Source organism: Mandrillus leucophaeus, unplaced genomic scaffold (genome assembly GCF_000951045.1).
Source record: "Mandrillus leucophaeus isolate KB7577 unplaced genomic scaffold, Mleu.le_1.0 Scaffold46, whole genome shotgun sequence".
NCBI classification, from domain to species: Eukaryota; Metazoa; Chordata; class Mammalia; order Primates; family Cercopithecidae; genus Mandrillus; species Mandrillus leucophaeus.
Window position 1 is genome coordinate 2,321,658 of NW_012104920.1, and position 17,515 is coordinate 2,339,172.

Genomic DNA, 17,515 nt, shown 5'->3' on the forward strand with positions numbered 1-17,515 from the left:
CCATCTCAAAAAAAAAAAAAAAAAAAAAAATCAGAAATAACTTTATTATTAGAAATTATGCTCAAACTTCTCCTACATGTGTGTAGCATACTTAGTGAAAGAAAAATGTCTGTATTGCTAAAAACTAATTGATCCAGCAACTGAGAATACACATTGGGTAGATCATGCAATCTCTGTTGTAAATAAAGTTTCCAGGCAACCATGGGTCTATTTCTAGGCTCTATTCTACTATTTTCCTAACCTCATGCCAACAGTTAATGATTACATCGAGTATTACAACTTAGTCATTCTTCAAGTCTAAATAACGATTTCCCCTATGTTTTTCCAGAAGTGTCTTTATTATTCTTGGCTTACCTGCTATTTAAACTGAATCTTAGGCTTGTTAACCCAAAATCCTGTTGGGATTTTAATTGGAATTGAATTGAATGTATGGGTTAATTTTAGAGAAATGGGTAGTCCTACAATGTTTAGTCTCCCTATCCATGAACTTGGTATAATCTCTCCATTCATTTGACTTTTTGTTGTTGTTGTTGTTGTTGTAGCACTTTGACCTTGGAATTTTTCTTAACAATCTTAACATTCTTTTTCATTTGGTGCTAATTTTGATTGTCCTCCACTGCTGCCTGGCAAATTATTACTTAGCCATTAAGTCTTAGCTCAAATGCCACCTCCTCTGTGAAACCTTCCTTAATTACTTTAGGCTGAGTTGGTGGATCCTTCTCCTAAGGCCCCACCAACCAGGGTATTTTGCATACAATTGCAAGAACAGATATTTACTAACAGCCGACTATATGCCAATGCACTGAGTTAAGCACTCTCTGAGCATGAACTCATATAATTTCCAAAACAGCCGTTTAAAATCAAAGTTGGTGCTATTATCTCCATTTATGACAGGATAAGCTCAGACAGGGCAACTTGTCTGAGGCACACAGCCAGGATGAGCTAGGGCAGGATATAAGCCCAGGCACTCTAGCCTCAGAGTCCATGCTCTGGTGAATCGCCTTGGAAGCAGTTGTATTAAGAACGGAAGTTGCACTTTTACACTGTTGGTGGGAGTGTAAATTAGTTCAACCATTGTGGAAGACAGTGTGGCGATTGCTCAAGGATCTAGAACCAGAAATATCATTTGACCCAGCAATCTCATTACTGGGTATATACCCAAAAGATTATAAATCATGCTACTATAAAGACACATGCACACTATTTACAATAACAAAGACTTAAAACCAACCCAAATGTCCATCAATGATAGACTGGATAAAGAAAATGTGGCACATATATACCGTGGAATACTATGCAGCCATAAAAAAGGATTAGTTCATGTCCTTTGCAGAGACATGGATGAAGCTGGAAGCCATCATTCTCAGCAAACTAATCCAGGAACAGAAAACCAGACACCATATGTTCTCAGTCATAAATGAGAGTTGAACAATGAGAACACGTAGACACAGGGAGGGGAACATCACACACTGAGACCTGTTGGGGGGTGTGGGGCAAGGGGAGGGAGAGCATTAGGACAAATACCTAATGCATGTGGGGCTTAAAACCTAGATGTCGGGTTGATAGGTGCAGCAAACCACCATGGCACATGTATACCTATGTAACAAACCTGCACATTCTGCACATGTATCCCAGAACTTAAAGTAAAATTTAAAAAAAAGAAAAAAGAACTGAAGTTGTTTACTTGCTGTCATTCATGCATCCCAGAAAAAAAGGTTTGAGTGCACACCCTGGATTAGGTACTGGGAAAGGCACTAGCTAGACAGGTGGTGATGAATAAAACAGACAGTAAATAGAAAATACATCATAATGTATCATGTCTTTTAAAATAGCTACAAGATATTTTAAATGTTCTCACCGCAAAGAAATGACAAATATTTGGGCCATGTGCAGTGACTCACACCTGTAATCCTAGTACTTTGGGAGACCGAGATGGGTGGATCACCTGAAGTCAGGAGTTCGAGACCAGCCTGGCTAACATGGTAAAACCCCGTTTCTACCAAAAATACAAAAAATTAGCCAGGCATGGTGGAGCATGTCTGTAATCCCAGCTACTTGGGAGGCTGAGGCAGGAGATTCACTTGAACCTGGGAGGCAGAGGCTGTAGTGAGCCAAGATCGCGCCACTGCACTCCAGCCTGGGTGACAAGAGCAAAACTCTGCCTCAAACAAACAAACAACAAAAACAAGAGAAATGATAAATATTTGAGTGATAAATATGCTCATTAGCCTGATTTGAACACACCACAATTATACATATATTGAAAAACCACATGGTACCCTGTAAATATAGGCAATGATTTGTCAATGAAAAATGAAATAACACTTAAAAAATAAAAAGTAAAAAAAAAAAGTTACACCAATAAATATAAGAGGTACAAATTGTGCGAAGTGCCCTGGGGACAAGAGGAAAGGCGGGAAAACCTAGGGCTATATAAATGAGAATCACAAAGAGAGGAGGACAGGAGGAGGGCAATTACGGATGGGCTTGGGGGAATGCATGTCCTTGGGTGCAGGTCACAGAAAGGAACTCATGAGCTTGATTCAGGATGTGTTGAATTTTCGGCCCGAGACACCTCCAGTCTGCGGAAGGTTGGACATACGGAAATCTGGGACTCTGGCATCATGGCTGGGTTGAAGGCACAGGATGGTAATCACTAAGGAGCAGGCTGTGGTTAAGCCACCAGCATGGAAGAGACTCCCCGAAAGGAAGTTGCAGAGTGAGAGGCAGGCAGAAGAGAGGAAAGAAGAAAATCACAGAGGTGGGGATGTCTTTGCATCCGTGTGTCTGCAGTGCCCAAAACAGGGCGTCGCGGAGAAGAGGTGCTCAGTACCCGTCTGTTGCCTGGTGGGCTGAATGAATACATGGGCGACTGTCTCAGTGTCGCCTTAATTGTGTCCCTTCCTCTCTAGACCTCCGTTTCCCTCTGACCTGGGTCGGGTGGGCAGCTGTGGCTGCTGGGGCTCGGTGGGGCCCCTCCAAGACGCGCGTCCGCATCTGCCCGCCGGTGTCCGCGGGGCGCAGTGTCCACTGGAGCGCGAGAGCCCCTGGGACCGCGGAGGACAGTGGCCTGGCCTGCCCCTGCGATCGCCCAGGAGCTCAGGGGCAGAGAGTGCGAGCGGGGAAAGGGGGTCCTGCACCCAGAGCGGGGCGTATGTGGCGAGGAAGCCAGGGAGGCCCGCGGTGCAGAGGGCGCGGGGCGTGCGGGGACACCTCCCGGAGAGACATGGTTGGGGCGGAAGTAAGGAGATGGGAAGGAGAGGGAGATCGGGGAGATGGACCTGAGAGACCCAGAGGCCTGCAGAGATTTTCATCCGGGACCCTTCAGAGCCCAGGAAAGAGCAGGTGCGGACGCGGGAGGGCGCCTCACGCCAAAGCGGGTAGCACCAGTGACCTAAACACGCCCCTCTTGGCAGCCCCGGGACGCACCTCTGCCCGGGTAGCGCAGCAGAGGCTGGGGAGCGCGAGGTAGTAGGGCCCAGGCTGCCCCTAGAGGGCTGGCCCGAAGCGTTAGAGTCCAAAGACGCCTCCCGCCGCCGCCGGGTGGCAGAACTGGGGGCAGGCGCGTCCTACCGACCCCGAGGGGTGGCCCCGCCCCAGGGCCGTGGGGAGGCGCCCCCGTGCGGGGCGGAGTTGTCACCGCCCCCTCCCCAATCCCCAGGGACTGCGGCCCCTTCTTAAGCCCGCGGCGCTTCTAGCTGCCCCTCACTCGTCTCGCCCGCCAGTCTCCCTCCCGCGCGATGGCCTCGGCGCTGAGCTATGTCTCCAAGTTCAAGTCCTTCGTGATCTTGTTCGTCACCCCGCTCCTGCTACTGCCACTCGTCATTCTGATGCCCGCCAAGGTCAGTTGCATCTCCAGGCAGCCCTTCGGACACCGGGCGCCCGGTGCCCACTAAGGGGCACCGAATCCGGGAGCCCTGAGCTGGAGCGCACGGATTTCACCGGGGGCACAGCTCTCCCGGGGCGCGCGCACTCAGGAGCTCCAGGTGCCAGATAGGAGGTGCCCTGTAAAGAATCCGAGGGGCATGGCGACCCCAGGGCGCACCACCCTTGGGGTTTACAGATCCCAGGGCGCAAGAGCCGTCCAGGCAAGCACAGAAACCTCAAAGTGAGCACAGATCTCAGTCACACAGATCCCAGCCTTAGGCTCAGCCGCTGGCTCCGAATTAAATCTCCCCACAGTGCATAACCCCGTTTCCTCCCAGAATGCCACCTGCGCCAACAGGGAACCTGGGAGTTTGCCTTTCCCTCTCTCTCTCCTGTCTTTTCCCTTCGCCACAGAAGACTTCAAGCTGTAGGTGACTTCCGCCGTCAGGAGGGACCTACAGGAAAAAAATCATCACCCACGTGGATCCTGCGCTGTCTTTGCCACTCTCTGGTCCTTCCTTGGGCCTTAGTGTCTCTATCTGTGATCCACATTTCTTCCAACCTGAAGCGCCACATCTGATTCATAATCCTGCCCCAGGCTGCAGGCAGGTCGGGGTTGGCCTGCTTTTCCTGCTGCCTGCTGGGGCTGTAGCAGGAGGCGGGACACATTCCCAGAGCTCACGCCTTGGGTGGCAGGACCTGGAGTCGCAGGGAAGCTTCCTCCCAGGCCCTAGTCTCCTAATGCTTCTGTGAGGGAGACAGAGAATGAATGGCCTTGGCCGCAGGGTGGGGGCAGGCTCCACTGGGCTGTGCACAGCCAGTTTGGCAGAGGCCCGAGCCCTTTGAAGCCTTTTGTGGCTGCTGGCTGCTCCTTCCTCGTTCCTTCTTTCAGCCCTTTCACTCTGGGCCCAGACAGGAAACCTCCAGCTCCCCCGCTCCCCTCCCCAGGCAGGTTTGGGAAACAGAGGAGCTCTTCAGGGGATGCTCTGGGGGGAGCTCTAGAGGAAGGGAGTGCACTGGGGTGTCAGGAAGCCAACCTGCAAGAGAACTGGACTTCCTCCATTCTCTCATCTGTGTGACTTTAGCCAAGTGCCTGTGCTCTCTGGGCCTTGGTGTTCTCATCTGTACAATGGGGCTAGGCGGTTTGGTTCTGACACTTTAAGGCTTTGGGAATCAAAAGGGATTAACGTCGGTTCCTAGGATGGGGGAGGGGGAGACTGGGAAGAGCCCTTGGGTGGGCCTAGCACAGGCCCTGGATGGGTCAAGGACAGCAGATCCAACTGTGGAGGCTCTGCAGTTGCCGCACCACCTGTGAGCAGCCACACTTCCTCCCTAGCAAGAAGTTTGGGGCTGTTATTGTCCAGGGGAAGGAGCCAGGCAGGAGAGCTGCGACTTCACCTCTGCTGGTAGGGAGTGACCTTCCCTGGAAATGATTATAGTAACTTGGCTGACATTCCTGCCCCAGGAGACCCCACTCTCACACACACACACACACACACACACACACACTCACAAACACAAACACACACACAAACACACAGACACACAAACACACACAAACACACAGACACACAAACAGAAAACACACACAAATACACAAAACACACAAACACAGACGTGCAAACACACACACAAACACAGACACAAACGCACACACAAAACACACAAAAACACACAAACACACACAAACATAAACACACAAAACACACACAGACACACAAACACACACACACAAAAACACACAAGCACACACACACACCCTGAGCTGGAAACCGCAACTCAGTGTGTGTGTGTGTGTGTGTGTGTGTGTGTGAGAGAAAGAGAGAGAGAGAGAGAGATTAAGCTGTCCTGTGAATGAGGACCAGGGAAGAGAAGCAGAGAACCCAGGGAGAGTCCTTCCAAAGGCTGCCTTCATGAGCTCTCCTTCTGACGGGGTTGGGTGAGGACCCTGGACGTTGTCTTCTTGTTTTTTCCCTTTGCGCCTGTTTTGGTCACCATGCGTCCACCCTCCATGGCCACCCCATTGTGAAGGAAACCCAGAGGGTACACAGCACAGGCAGGGCAGCTGGGAAGCTGGTGAGAAGCTGGCAGGACCTTGGCAGCCTGAGCAACACAGTCCTTGCCAGGAGGTGACTCCCAGGGCACGCCACCCTCTCCCAACACCCAGGCCCCTCTCCTCACCGGCTGTCTCCAGTTCTCCTGTCTCTACCTGGACTCCCTCCTGGTCTCACCTCTGCTCCACTTTCTCTATCCTTTCTCTGGGTCCTTTTTTATTAAAAAAAATTTAATACAATAAATGATAAATTTATTGTATCATTTATTTTATTAAAATGTAAAAGTTTTTTTTTTAACAAATCTGTAAGGTATAAAATAAAAATTAAAATACCCTCAAATCCCATAAGTTATTCATATTTTGATGAACATCTTTCCAGAAACCAATCAATCTCCTCTCTCTCTTCCCAAACACACACACACACACACAAATACACACACACACACAGTAGGTTTTGCCTGCATTTTTTCATTAGGTGGTGTGTCAGGACACCCTTACTTGTTAGTGTTAAACTTTTCTAACATCTGCTTCCCATCCTGCCCTCTCCCTTGACACTGTGGAGGCATTCTAGACTAGGGGGATCAAGCCTGTTGACTTCAGGGATGAGGCACCTCCTGGGCTTCCAAATAGTGGCATGGAGGTGAGGGGGCAGTTAACCTTGTGTCTCATCCTCTTTCCTAGTGGGTCTGTTTGACTCCTCTAGGAACACACAGTGTACACTGGTGACGCACGCCACCTACTGCTTCTAAGTTTAGAGAATCAAAAGTTACCGAGGACTTTGTGCGCCATATGGGAAGAACGAGGACTCTTAAATCCACGATTTGCAGATGAAGACATGAAACAAGAGGGGATAGGGGCCAGGATTGGGAGCAGGAGGAGTAATTTACGAGCTACATTGTTTAGAATTGCTATCACCTGATGATAGTAAGAAGCAAACTAATGTTTAGCTAATATTATCGTTTTGAAATTCTCTCCGATGCGCCCTCTCGTTGTCTGCCCCTGGAGGGGATCATTCTCACGGCCTGCCCAGTGGTACACCCCTGACACCAAGGCCCAAAGAAGTTAGTGGCTGCCAAAGGCCAGACAGTGGCTGACAGCGGGCGCCAATCATATCTGTCTGGTGTCAAAGCCTGGGTTTCCAGTCACGCTGCTGTTCCGCCTTTAGTTCAGTGGCTGTCAACCAGCATTGATCCTTTCTCCTGCCCTCACCCTGCCCCACAACAGGGGACCTTTGGCAAAGTACAGAGACATTTTTTGCCGTCCCAAATGGAGACAGTCTTACTGGCATCTCACAGGTGGAAGCCAGCGGTGCTCTAAACATCCTGCAGTACACAGCCCCCATAACAAAGAATCGTTTAACCCAAAATGTCAGTGTGCCGAGGCTGAGTAACCCTGCCTTGCCAGTAGGGAGGTGCCCTGGGTTGCTTGTGGGATGCTGAAAAAGATGTATTTCTTGTGGCTGATAACACAACCCCGACAAGGAATTTCTAAGTCTTCCTGCAATGTTTCGTGCAAATAATGCATACGCTCTTCTGGGTGATGAGAAGCAGGCATTGTGTACAGGTGCATCTGTTCTTCCGCAGCGTTGTCAGAGTTAAACTCAGATGAATGCTATTGATTCCTTTAATAAGCATTTGCAAAGATGGCCGGGCGCGGTGGCTCACGCCTGTAATCCCAGCACTTTGGGAGGCCAAGACAGGTGGATCATCAGGCTAGGAGATGGAGACCATCCTGGCCAACATGGTGACATCCCGTCTCTACTAAAAATACAAAAATTAGCTGGGCGTGATGGCACTTGTCTGTAATCCCAGTTACTCAGGAGACTGAGGCAGGAGAATTGCTTGAACCCAGGAGGCAGAGGCTGCAGTGAGCCTAGATCGCACCACTGCACTCCAGCCTGGGGACAGAGCAAGACTCTGTCTCAAAAATAAATAAATAAATAAATAAATAAATAAGCATTTGTAAAGATATCGTAAGTGTTAAACCTGTTCTGGATGCCGAGGACAGTGATCTACAAATACAGCAGGTTCTTGAGTAATGTCGATTCATTCAACATCATTTCATTATAATGTTGATGGGAGGAGGAGGGGAAAGGAAGGATCCCTTGAGCCCAGGAGGTGGAGGCTGCAGTGAGCTGTGATTGTGCCATAGCACTCCCGCCTGGGCAACAGAGCGAGACGCTGTCTCAAAAAAAAAAAAAAAAAGAGGGAGAGAGAAAGAAAAGAAAATGATTGCCAGCTGGGGCCACTGTCTGTGTGGAGTTTGCACGTTATCCTCGTTGTCTGCATTGGTTTTCTCCAGCTACTGTGGTTTCCTTCCACATCCCAAACCTGTGCACGTTAGGTGAATTAGAGTGTCTGCAGGGTCCCCATCTGAATGAGTGTGGGTGTGCGTTCATTGTGCATTCTGCAATGGGATGGCATCTTATCCAGGGCTGGTATCTACCTTGTACCCTGAGCTGCCAGGACAGGCTCTGGCCACCCAAGACCCTGACCTGCCGTAACTGGATAATTATCTAACTTGTTTTTATTAATGTTTCTTAAGCATATGTATAGCTCACATTCCTTTCCGTGTTTAATATTGGAAGTGTTTTGGTCCTTATTTAGGATCTCCGTGATGTTTTTGTGACCAGAAATACGCTATAGAAATTTAACTGTTGTTTCTAGCAATTTGCCTATGGGAATATTGGCTTACGTTGTTTCGCTTACGCATTGCAGTTTCCAAAAACCAATCAATGATGTTAAGTGAGGACTCACTGTGCTGTTTGTGCTCTCGAGTCACGCACTGGTTGTGGTGGTAGAAGGACAGTTGAGGAAACAGTGACAACCCCATATGCTAATGGCTGGGGAGGGTACTTAGAAGAAGGGCGCAAACCAGACTGTGGAGGGGGTGCAGGGAGACATCTAAGAAGGAACTCTGAGGTTGGGCGTAGCGGCTCACGCCTGTAATCCCAGCACTTTGGGAGACTGAGGTGGGCAGATCATGAGGTCAAGAGTTCAAGATCAGCCTGACCAACATGGCAAAACCCCGTCTCTACTAAAAATACAAAAATTAGCCTGGCGTGGTGGCGCACGTCTGTAATGCCAACTCCAGAGGCTGAGGCAGGAGAATCGCTTGAACCCAGGAGGTGGAGGTTGCAGTGAGCTGAGATCGTGCCGTTGCACTCCAGCCTGGGCAATAGGATTGAAACTCTGTCTCATAAAAAAAAAAAAAAAAAAGCCAATGAAAGATAAAACAACCTAGGGAGGTGGCTAGTTTTATTATATAATAATTATTATTTTTATTTCAATAGCTTTAGGGGTACATGTAGTTTTTGGTTACATGGATGAATTGTATAGCGGTGAAGTCTGAGATTTTAGTGCACCCATCACCCAAGTAGTGTATGTGGTACCCAATATGTAGTTTTTCAATCCCTCACTCCCCTCCCACCCTCCCTGCTTCTAAGTCTCCAGTATCCATTCTACCACGCTATATACCTTTGGGTACCCGTAGTTTAGCTCCCGCTTATAAGTGAGAACATGCAGTATTTGGCTTTCCATTCCTGAGTCACTTCTCTTAGAATAATGGCCTCTTAGGTGGCAAGAGCAAAACTCCATCTTAAAAAAAAAAACCAAAGTAACAGATATTTTAATCTTCTTTTCCTTCTCCTCTTCTTCCTTTCTTTTCTTCCTCCTCTGTCCCCCTTCCTCTCTTTCTTCTATCCCTTCCTCCTCCTTCTCCTCCTTTTTCCTTTTCTTCCTTGTCCTATTCTTGATCTTTTCTTTTGAGAGGTAGCTAATCCAAGGTTTGAGAAGATCAAAGAACGTGCCTAGAACCACACCTCTGGAAAGGAGGGAGGCAGGGAGGAGGGGTGGGAATGGGGCAGGAGTCCTTTGAGGATAGATCCTATGCCTGCCTCCCCAGCCTGACCTCAGAAAGCTGTGCTGACTAGGGCTGGGGAACAGGATGACTTTGAGTGGATTCCCTCTGAGATCACCCCTGTGTCTTGACAATCCACGCCAGCTGCCGTCCGGAGGGTTCCGGGGGTGGGGAGAGTGAGGCGGCCACATGCCGAAGCCTCAGGACTGTCTCTTCAGTTTGTCAGGTGCGCCTACGTCATCATCCTCATGGCCATTTACTGGTGCACAGAAGTCATCCCTCTGGCTGTCACCTCTCTCATGCCTGTCTTGCTTTTCCCACTCTTCCAGATTCTGGACTCCAAGCAGGTAAGCAGACCGAGGGGATCCTGGTGACTTCCTGGTTCTCCCCTTGTCTTTTTCTGTGGTCCTCTCTGTGAGCCGCACAGGCCTGGGGGTGACCGGAAAACTCTCCATTGTGGGTTCTCCCTGGCAGGGAGACACCACCCGGGCCTGCATCCCCACTCCAAGTGGTCCCTGAAGTCAGCATCTGGGACTTGGGTGGCTCTAGTGTGTGGCAAGGGGCAGCCCTGATGGGGCCTTCGTGCCACGCTCCAGGTGTGTGTCCAGTACATGAAGGACACCAACATGCTGTTCCTGGGCGGCCTCATCGTGGCCGTGGCTGTGGAGCGCTGGAACCTGCACAAGAGGATAGCCCTGCGCACGCTCCTCTGGGTGGGGGCCAAGCCTGCACAGTAATTACGCCTTCTCTCTCTTGCCACGTGGCTCTGCATGAGCCCCAGGGCTGCAAGGGGGTGGAGGGTGGCACAGACCGGGCCGCCCGCTGGTGAGGGCTGGCCATGGGCTTACCTGGACTTGGCTGGGTGGGGCACATTATAGCTTTAGCTGGAGAGACTAAATGCATGCGTGGTGGTGGCACACAGTGAGCAGCAGTAAGTAAGGGTCCTCTGAATCCAGAGGAGGTGGGTCAGCAAGAGTCCTCGCAGGCTTGGAAGGCTTCCTGGGGGAGGCAGCTAGCTGCAGGGTTCCACACGGAACAAATTGGATAGAGGCTGGATCAAGCTGTGTCTGATGGGGTAGGGGAAGCAGGCCAGAAGTGGCTCAACCACCCAGCTCATGGGGAAACAGAAAGGTCCTCTCTCCAAGCTGGAGCATCTATTCCCACTGCAAAGAAGCTTCTTAACTTATCTCCCTGACATCATTCAGTACCCCAGCTTCCCTCTCCATTTTCAAGATCTCCCCTGCCAATCTAGCTGGCCATTTCCAGCCAAGCCATGGAGTCAATATAACCATAATCATAGCCATAATCAATCACGATCATAATGCGTATATTGAGTGTCTACAAGGCCCCAGGCATGATGCCAGAAGCTTATTCATTGCCTCATTTAATTCTCACAACTCTGAGAGCTGAGGATTCTTCTTACCGCCCACATTCTGTGGATGAGGAATTGGAGGCAGAGAGGGGTAAAGTGATTTGCTCATGGACACACGGGGATTGGACCCAGCTTCTCTGATAAGGTCTGTGTCCTCTCTAATCAGAAACTCAGGGCACATCATCCTTTTGAGGCAATGTGTCCCCTCAATGATGCCATGTCCCAGGCCCAGCCCTTGGGAGTCAGCTCCCGGTCAGTTCACGGTAAATTCCTCCTGAGACGCCCCTGTGCCGGGGGCTGTGCTAGACCCCGAGCACACACAGACGCTGGCCTGCCCTGACCCATGCCCGGGGCTCCCTGGGTGCCTCAGACTCCCCTGAGCAGGGAGCTTTGTGGCTCTCTGATCTCTGTTACACATCCTGGCATTGATTCCTTCTAGTGACTGGTTTAGCGTCAAATCAAAAGCCATCGTATTTTCTAGAAACGAGAGACCCCAGGAAAGTGGACCTCGGGGCCCTCAGAATTCTTTTTCTTGGCCCCCTTGAGTGGCCAGCTTGGGTGGGAGGCCACTCCAGTGGGTTTCATTCTGGAGCACTTCCAGAATGAAGTTGGAGAGCTTCCACTTCCAAACCCAAGTTCATACATGCTTCTCTCTCCTTCCTGCCACCCGGCTCCTCTGAGCATGATCTCCAGTTGTCCAAGGCACTTGCTGTCCTGCGGGTCACCTGTATGTGAGACACCCTTGGTGCCTTGAAATAGCATGTAGAAGCCTTGGTTCTTCTAAGACAACTCCATTCATGCAAACTCTCCCCGTCCTCCTAGCCTGGGTCCCAGGCTTTTTTTTTTTTTTTTTTTTTTTAATGGGTCCATAATGTCCGCCTGTGAGGACAGCAGCTTGGGCCCTGGTGCAGAACAGCTTCTAGGTCCCTTCTTCAGGCTCCTATCCCTGCCCCTGCTCCTACCCCCGGGTGAACTAGGAGCCCTGAGGAGGAGCCTGGCTGCAACAGGGCCCGCAGGCTGAGAGTAGTCAAGCTCCTTCTGCCCCTAGCCTTGGACAGCTGGGGCGTGTGGAGCCACAGAGCAGAGTCAGGTCCTGCCCTACTCACAGCCTAAGGAGAGAGCAGACGTGGAAACAGGTGCTTTGAACCCAGCACAGCGATGAGAGTAAGCAGGAGGATTGAGAACGGCCAGACCAGCCCCACCTGGTGCACACTGAGAGGGTGGTCCCGGGCGAGGGACGTTGCTTGGGCAGGCTCTGAAGGACCATGAGGAGTCTTCCTGATAGACGGCAGAGAAGGGAGCAGGGGTTATAAGCAAAGGGAGTGTATTTTCTGAATACTGTTTGTGTGATCAGTTCCACTGCAGCATGGAGGGGTCAAAGTGTATATGCGGGGGCGGAGGGGAGATGGCGGGGACGGAGTGGCAGCGGGAGAAGAGTCACACTTTCCCAAGCTCCCTCCCCAGCTCACCTTACCCCTACTCTGCTTAGCCCTTCTGAACTTCTGAGAGGTGAGGCAGGGTTTGGGAGTGGGTGGGAATTTCCTAGCCAGAAGTGGGAAGCTGGGGCTGCCTGCACGTAGGGGTATTCCGGCATACCCCAGGGCAAGCTCATATTGAGTTGGCACCATCTGGATGCCTGGGCTTCCCCTGCTAGATGGTGGGGCAGGGGTGCTCCTTAGAACCACGACTGGATCTGAGGCCTCTTGGTAACCCCAGAAGCAAGCAGAGTAGACATCAGGAATGTGTGTGGGAGAGGCGGGAGGGAGAGAGGAATGGAGGAGGCAAAGAAGGGAAGGAGGGAGGGAGGGGAGGCTCTCAAACTGTCATCCCTATTCGAATATCCGATCTTGAATTGGCCTCAACACCTGTGCATCCCTGCAGGGGTGGACCCAGTCCCCAGCTGCTTCCTAGGAAGTATGGGGGTGGGGTGGGGATTCTCTGGCTTTCCTCCCTGCCCCTCCTCTGCAGGTTGATGCTGGGCTTTATGGGCGTCACCGCCTTCCTGTCCATGTGGATCAGTAACACGGCAACCACGGCCATGATGGTGCCCATTGTGGAGGCCATATTGCAGCAGATGGAAGCCACAAGCGCAGCCACCGAGGCCGGCCTGGAGCTGGTGGACAAGGGCAAGGCCAGTGAGCTGCCAGGTGAGCCCCTGGCCAGGGCACTGCCAGGCCACAACAGCAGCCTTCCCCTCCCTCTGCTGGCACATGCTTTGGCCACCCCCTTCTCCCTGTCTGCTTCCTGGAACCCTCCTTTAAACACGCATAGAGAAAAAAAAAAATAGAAACTACTGTTGTCGTAAGTTTTAGGAAGGGGATTATTGCATAAAAGTTAGATCCTTTAATAGAGCTTTGAACAAAGTCCCACCCTCCGTTCCCATCACTTGCAGAAATCAGTGTGTTCACCTGATTATTCATTTGGACATCTTTCAAGCACTTACGGGTGCCCCTCACTCCTTGCTACTCCTGCTCATCCTCAAGGAGGCCTTCTCTGACCTCCTTGAGCAGCTCAAATCCTTCCGCTCTCTGCTCCCATAGGTCTTGGACTTGGTGTCCCATGCTTGCTTCTCTGCTAGGCGCCAAGCTGAGGGAGGCAAGTCAGCATCTGCCATGCCATCTGCCATGTCCCCTTACCATCCCCAGCCCACAGCAGTAGACTCAGGGTCTGTGGCTGACGGCCTGATTGCCAGACCCAGGGCAAGGTCCTGGGGCTTACAGAGAGGAATTGGGCACATCCCTGCCAACAACTCTTATGGAGCCCAGTGGGGCAGCTAAATCAGCAGAGCTGGGATCTCCCAATCCTCAGGTCAGCAGCAGAGTCAGGAGCCGGGGCTGGGCAGGCAGCCCCCGTGACCGGCTCAGCTGACAGCGCTGTGCCCACCACAGGGAGCCAAGTGGTTTTTGAAGGCCCCGCTCTGGGGCAGCAGGAGGACCAAGACTGGAATAGGTTGTGCAAGGCCATGACCCTGTGCATCTGCTACGCGGCCAGCATCGGGGGAACTGCCACCCTGACCGGGACGGGACCCAACGTGGTGCTCCTGGGCCAGATGAACGAGTGAGTCCTTGGTCACACCTTCTGGGGACTACAAAGTGGGTACCGGGGCTGGAGGGACCTGCCCATCTCTCTCTGCTCCTCCGCAGAGTCCTGGAGCTCGGGGCAGCCAGACCTGGCCTGGGAGCCTGGCAGGGGTGGAAAGATGTGGCCCCATCCGGCCTCTGTGTCCTGGCACCCCTACTGATGCCAGGGGAGCCAACATCCAAGTCTGCTTTCTGCTATGACGCAAGACCCACCACCTGCCCTGGGCTCAGGGATTCTGGCTCAGGGAGAGAGTGTGGATTGAACGCTGAGCTAAAGGCATGGCAGATGACAATGTACTTCCAGACGCTGGGTCCTTGGTTGAAACTTGTAGAAAACAGACACCTCTAAAAGACTCCCCACCACTCCCTTGGCTCACTGCCTTTGGTGGCTAATGGTGATGGTGCCGTGATATCTGAGGTCTACAGATGGTATGAAGGGCTGGGGTTGGGTCATTCACTGCCTCACTGCTTCCTTATAGTCCCACTGACTGCCTTTGAGGTGACAGGTCCCCTTGTGAGGTGTACAGGTGAACCATGGGGTGGTGTGGAACTTTCCAGCCTTGGCCACAAAGGGATGCAGGCCATGAGGACCCCATTTCTGTACCTGGCCTCCTGCTGGGTGGGACTGGGATCACAAGAGGGAGAGAAACCTGGACCCTGCCGCGCGGTAGTCATGGTCTGTTGAGGGTGGCAAGGTGCCTGGGGCTTCCAGGCACGTCTGGTAAATAAACGTATTAATGGAGGTATGTACTAATTGCAGTGGGCAGGAACAGAAACAAGGTGGTGCCATCCTTCGTAGACAGGAGCCTGGACAGGGGTGGGGAGGGCAGTGGGTGCAGGAGCTGAGAGGTGGAAAGGACAGGTCTGGAGCCTGGCTGGGCAGAAACTTGAGGTTCAACAACCCGTTTGTTTTAATTTCGGGAGTGTTTTCTGTAATGATATCCTTACAGTTCTCCAGTGACTTTCTTTGGGAAGAGCAGCCTGTCTGGGCTGAGTGGGGAAAGCTCTGCGTCTGCTTTGACACTCTTGAGCTAAAAGGGGCAGCCCGTGGGGCTAGCAGAGCCCCAGGGATGGGAGACGGGGCCTGCGGCGGAAGTGGCCCTCTTCCAGCCTCCACTCTGGGAAGCTTTTGAGATTTGCTTTGCTAAGTGGGGGGACTATCCTTTGCAGAAACCCACAGGGTGAGATTGCTGAGGGCTCTGTGGATCCCCAGAGCTATCAGTCAAATTACATGCATGTGTATAAAAGGTGTATTTTTCTTTTCTTTTTTTTTTTTTGAGACAGAGTCTCGCTTTGTTGCCCAGGCTGCAGTGCAGTGGCGCGATCTTGGCTCACTGCACTTCTGCCTCCCGGGTTCAAGCGATTCTCCTGCTTCAGCCTCCCGAGTAGCTGGGATTACAGGCGCCCGCCACCATGCCTGGGTAATTTTTGTATTTTTAGTGGAGACAGGGTTTCACCATGTTGGCCAAGCTAGTCTCAAACTCCTGACCTTATGATCCACCTACCTCGGCCTCCCAGAGTCCTGGAATTACCGGTGTGAGCCACTGCGCCCGGCCACAGGCTAGACCTCAGGAGGACATGGCCCCCACACAGGCCCGCCTCTCAGGGCCCAGCTGCTGCTCCGCCCCCACGCACAGAGCTGGGCTGGCTCCCCACGGCTCAGCATCTGAGGTGGGGACCGGTGTCTCCTTGCAGGTTGTTTCCCGACAGCAAGGACCTCGTGAACTTTGCCTCCTGGTTTGCATTTGCCTTTCCCAACATGCTGGTGATGCTGCTGTTCGCCTGGCTGTGGCTCCAGTTTGCTTACATGAGATTCAAGTAAGTTTGAGCCGCTCACGGCCTCATTATACCTAATTATGCCTCCAAGCTGCAGAAGAGCCTTCAGACTCAATAGGCAGGTTTACAAAGTCCTCCGCGTCTGACCCTGATCTTTCTCCAGTCCCGTCTCCTGCTAGTCTGCCCTCCTGTTCCTTCCACCCCAGGCTGCTCGCTGAGCTTTGCGCACACGTGGTCCCGTCTTCCTGGAATGCCATTCTCTACCTTCCCACCTCCTCAGCCTTCGAGGCTAGCTCAAATGCTGCTTCCCTGACTTTCCCTCCAACCCCCATTCCATCTCTGAGTGGCCCCTGGGCATATCACAGTCCTGTCCTTTAGTATCTGCGTTTGGGTTCCAGTGACTTTGAATTCCTCCAGAGCCACTCTGATGCCAGACACCCCACACAACTCCCAGCACAGGGAGCAAGAGCAGGCAGGTTAAAGCAATTAAAGATAAGCTGGTCCCCACGTGCCAGTTTGATACTGCTGGATGAGCTTCCTCTTGGCCGTGTGGGTTCATCAGGCCAGGTCACGGCAAACCTGTGACTTAGCTCTGAGCCGAGCGTGTACGCTCTGTGCCTCAGTGCACGGGAAGTTTAAGTCGAGTAAAACCAGGAGTGATTACAACCAAATCCATCCAAACCCAGACATTTACGGAATACGTCTGATGTTCCCAGTAGTGTACAGGTCCTAGAAAGTTTACCTTCCTGTTCCTAGCACACAGGCAAGTTCATCAGGGGTCACCTTTGATGGCAGCCAGACTTTGGACAGAAACCATGACCTGTGGCTGACAAATAGCTAAAAAAAAAGTTATTGTTTTTCTAAAACACACAAATTTATCTGTGGTGCAAAGGTGATGAGACCACAGCAGGATGGAAAGTACTCAGCTCTGAGTTAAGTGCGTGTGCTCTGTGCCTCCGTCTACAGGGAGTTCGAGTCAAGTCAAACCAGGGGAATGTGTGACCAGAGCTGCGAGGCAAAAGTGCCCACGGAAACCCGTGATTTCACGGGGAAAATAGGGAATTTTCCTAAGTTTTTTTCTGAAGGAGGAACTGTTCTGAAAACTCCTATTAAAAAGTTGCTATACAGGCTGGGCACGATGGCTCACACCTGTAATCCCAACATTTTGGGAGGCCGAGGTGGGCAGATCGCCTGAGGTCAGGAGTTTGTAACCAGCCTGACCAACATGGTGAAACCCCATCTCTACTAAAAATACAAAAATTAGCCGGGCGTGGTAGCCCACGCCTGTAATCCCAGCACTTTGGGAGGCTGAGGCGGGCGGATTACCTGAGGTCAGGAGCTCAAGACCAGCCTGGCCAACATGGTGAAACCCTGTCTCTACTAAAAATACAAAAGTTAGCTGGGCGTGGTGGTGCACGCCTGTAACCCCAGCTACTTGGGACGCTGAGGCAAGAGAATTGCTTGAAGCCGGGAGGTGGAGGTTGCAGTGAGCCAAGATCATGCCACTGC

At 51.7% G+C, this 17,515-nt stretch overlaps 1 protein-coding gene across 4 annotated transcripts in view; it reads left to right on the forward strand.

Annotated features, from left to right (window-relative positions):
* The first annotated feature begins 3,507 nt into the window (after positions 1-3,507).
* Positions 3,508-17,515, forward strand: part of SLC13A5 (solute carrier family 13 (sodium-dependent citrate transporter), member 5) — a 44,468-nt gene continuing 30,460 nt past the window's right edge. For 2 of the 4 annotated variants that reach the window (XM_011994644.1, XM_011994647.1), the window contains exons 1-6: positions 3,508-3,842; positions 9,997-10,125; positions 10,375-10,511; positions 13,119-13,297; positions 14,039-14,207; positions 15,926-16,048. In XM_011994644.1, the coding sequence (XP_011850034.1) occupies positions 3,741-3,842; positions 9,997-10,125; positions 10,375-10,511; positions 13,119-13,297; positions 14,039-14,207; positions 15,926-16,048 (839 nt within the window). In that variant the 5' untranslated portion in view covers positions 3,508-3,740. The remainder of the gene's footprint in view (positions 3,843-9,996; positions 10,126-10,374; positions 10,512-13,118; positions 13,298-14,038; positions 14,208-15,925; positions 16,049-17,515) is intronic. The other 2 variants (XM_011994645.1, XM_011994646.1) reach the window with 2 other exon arrangements.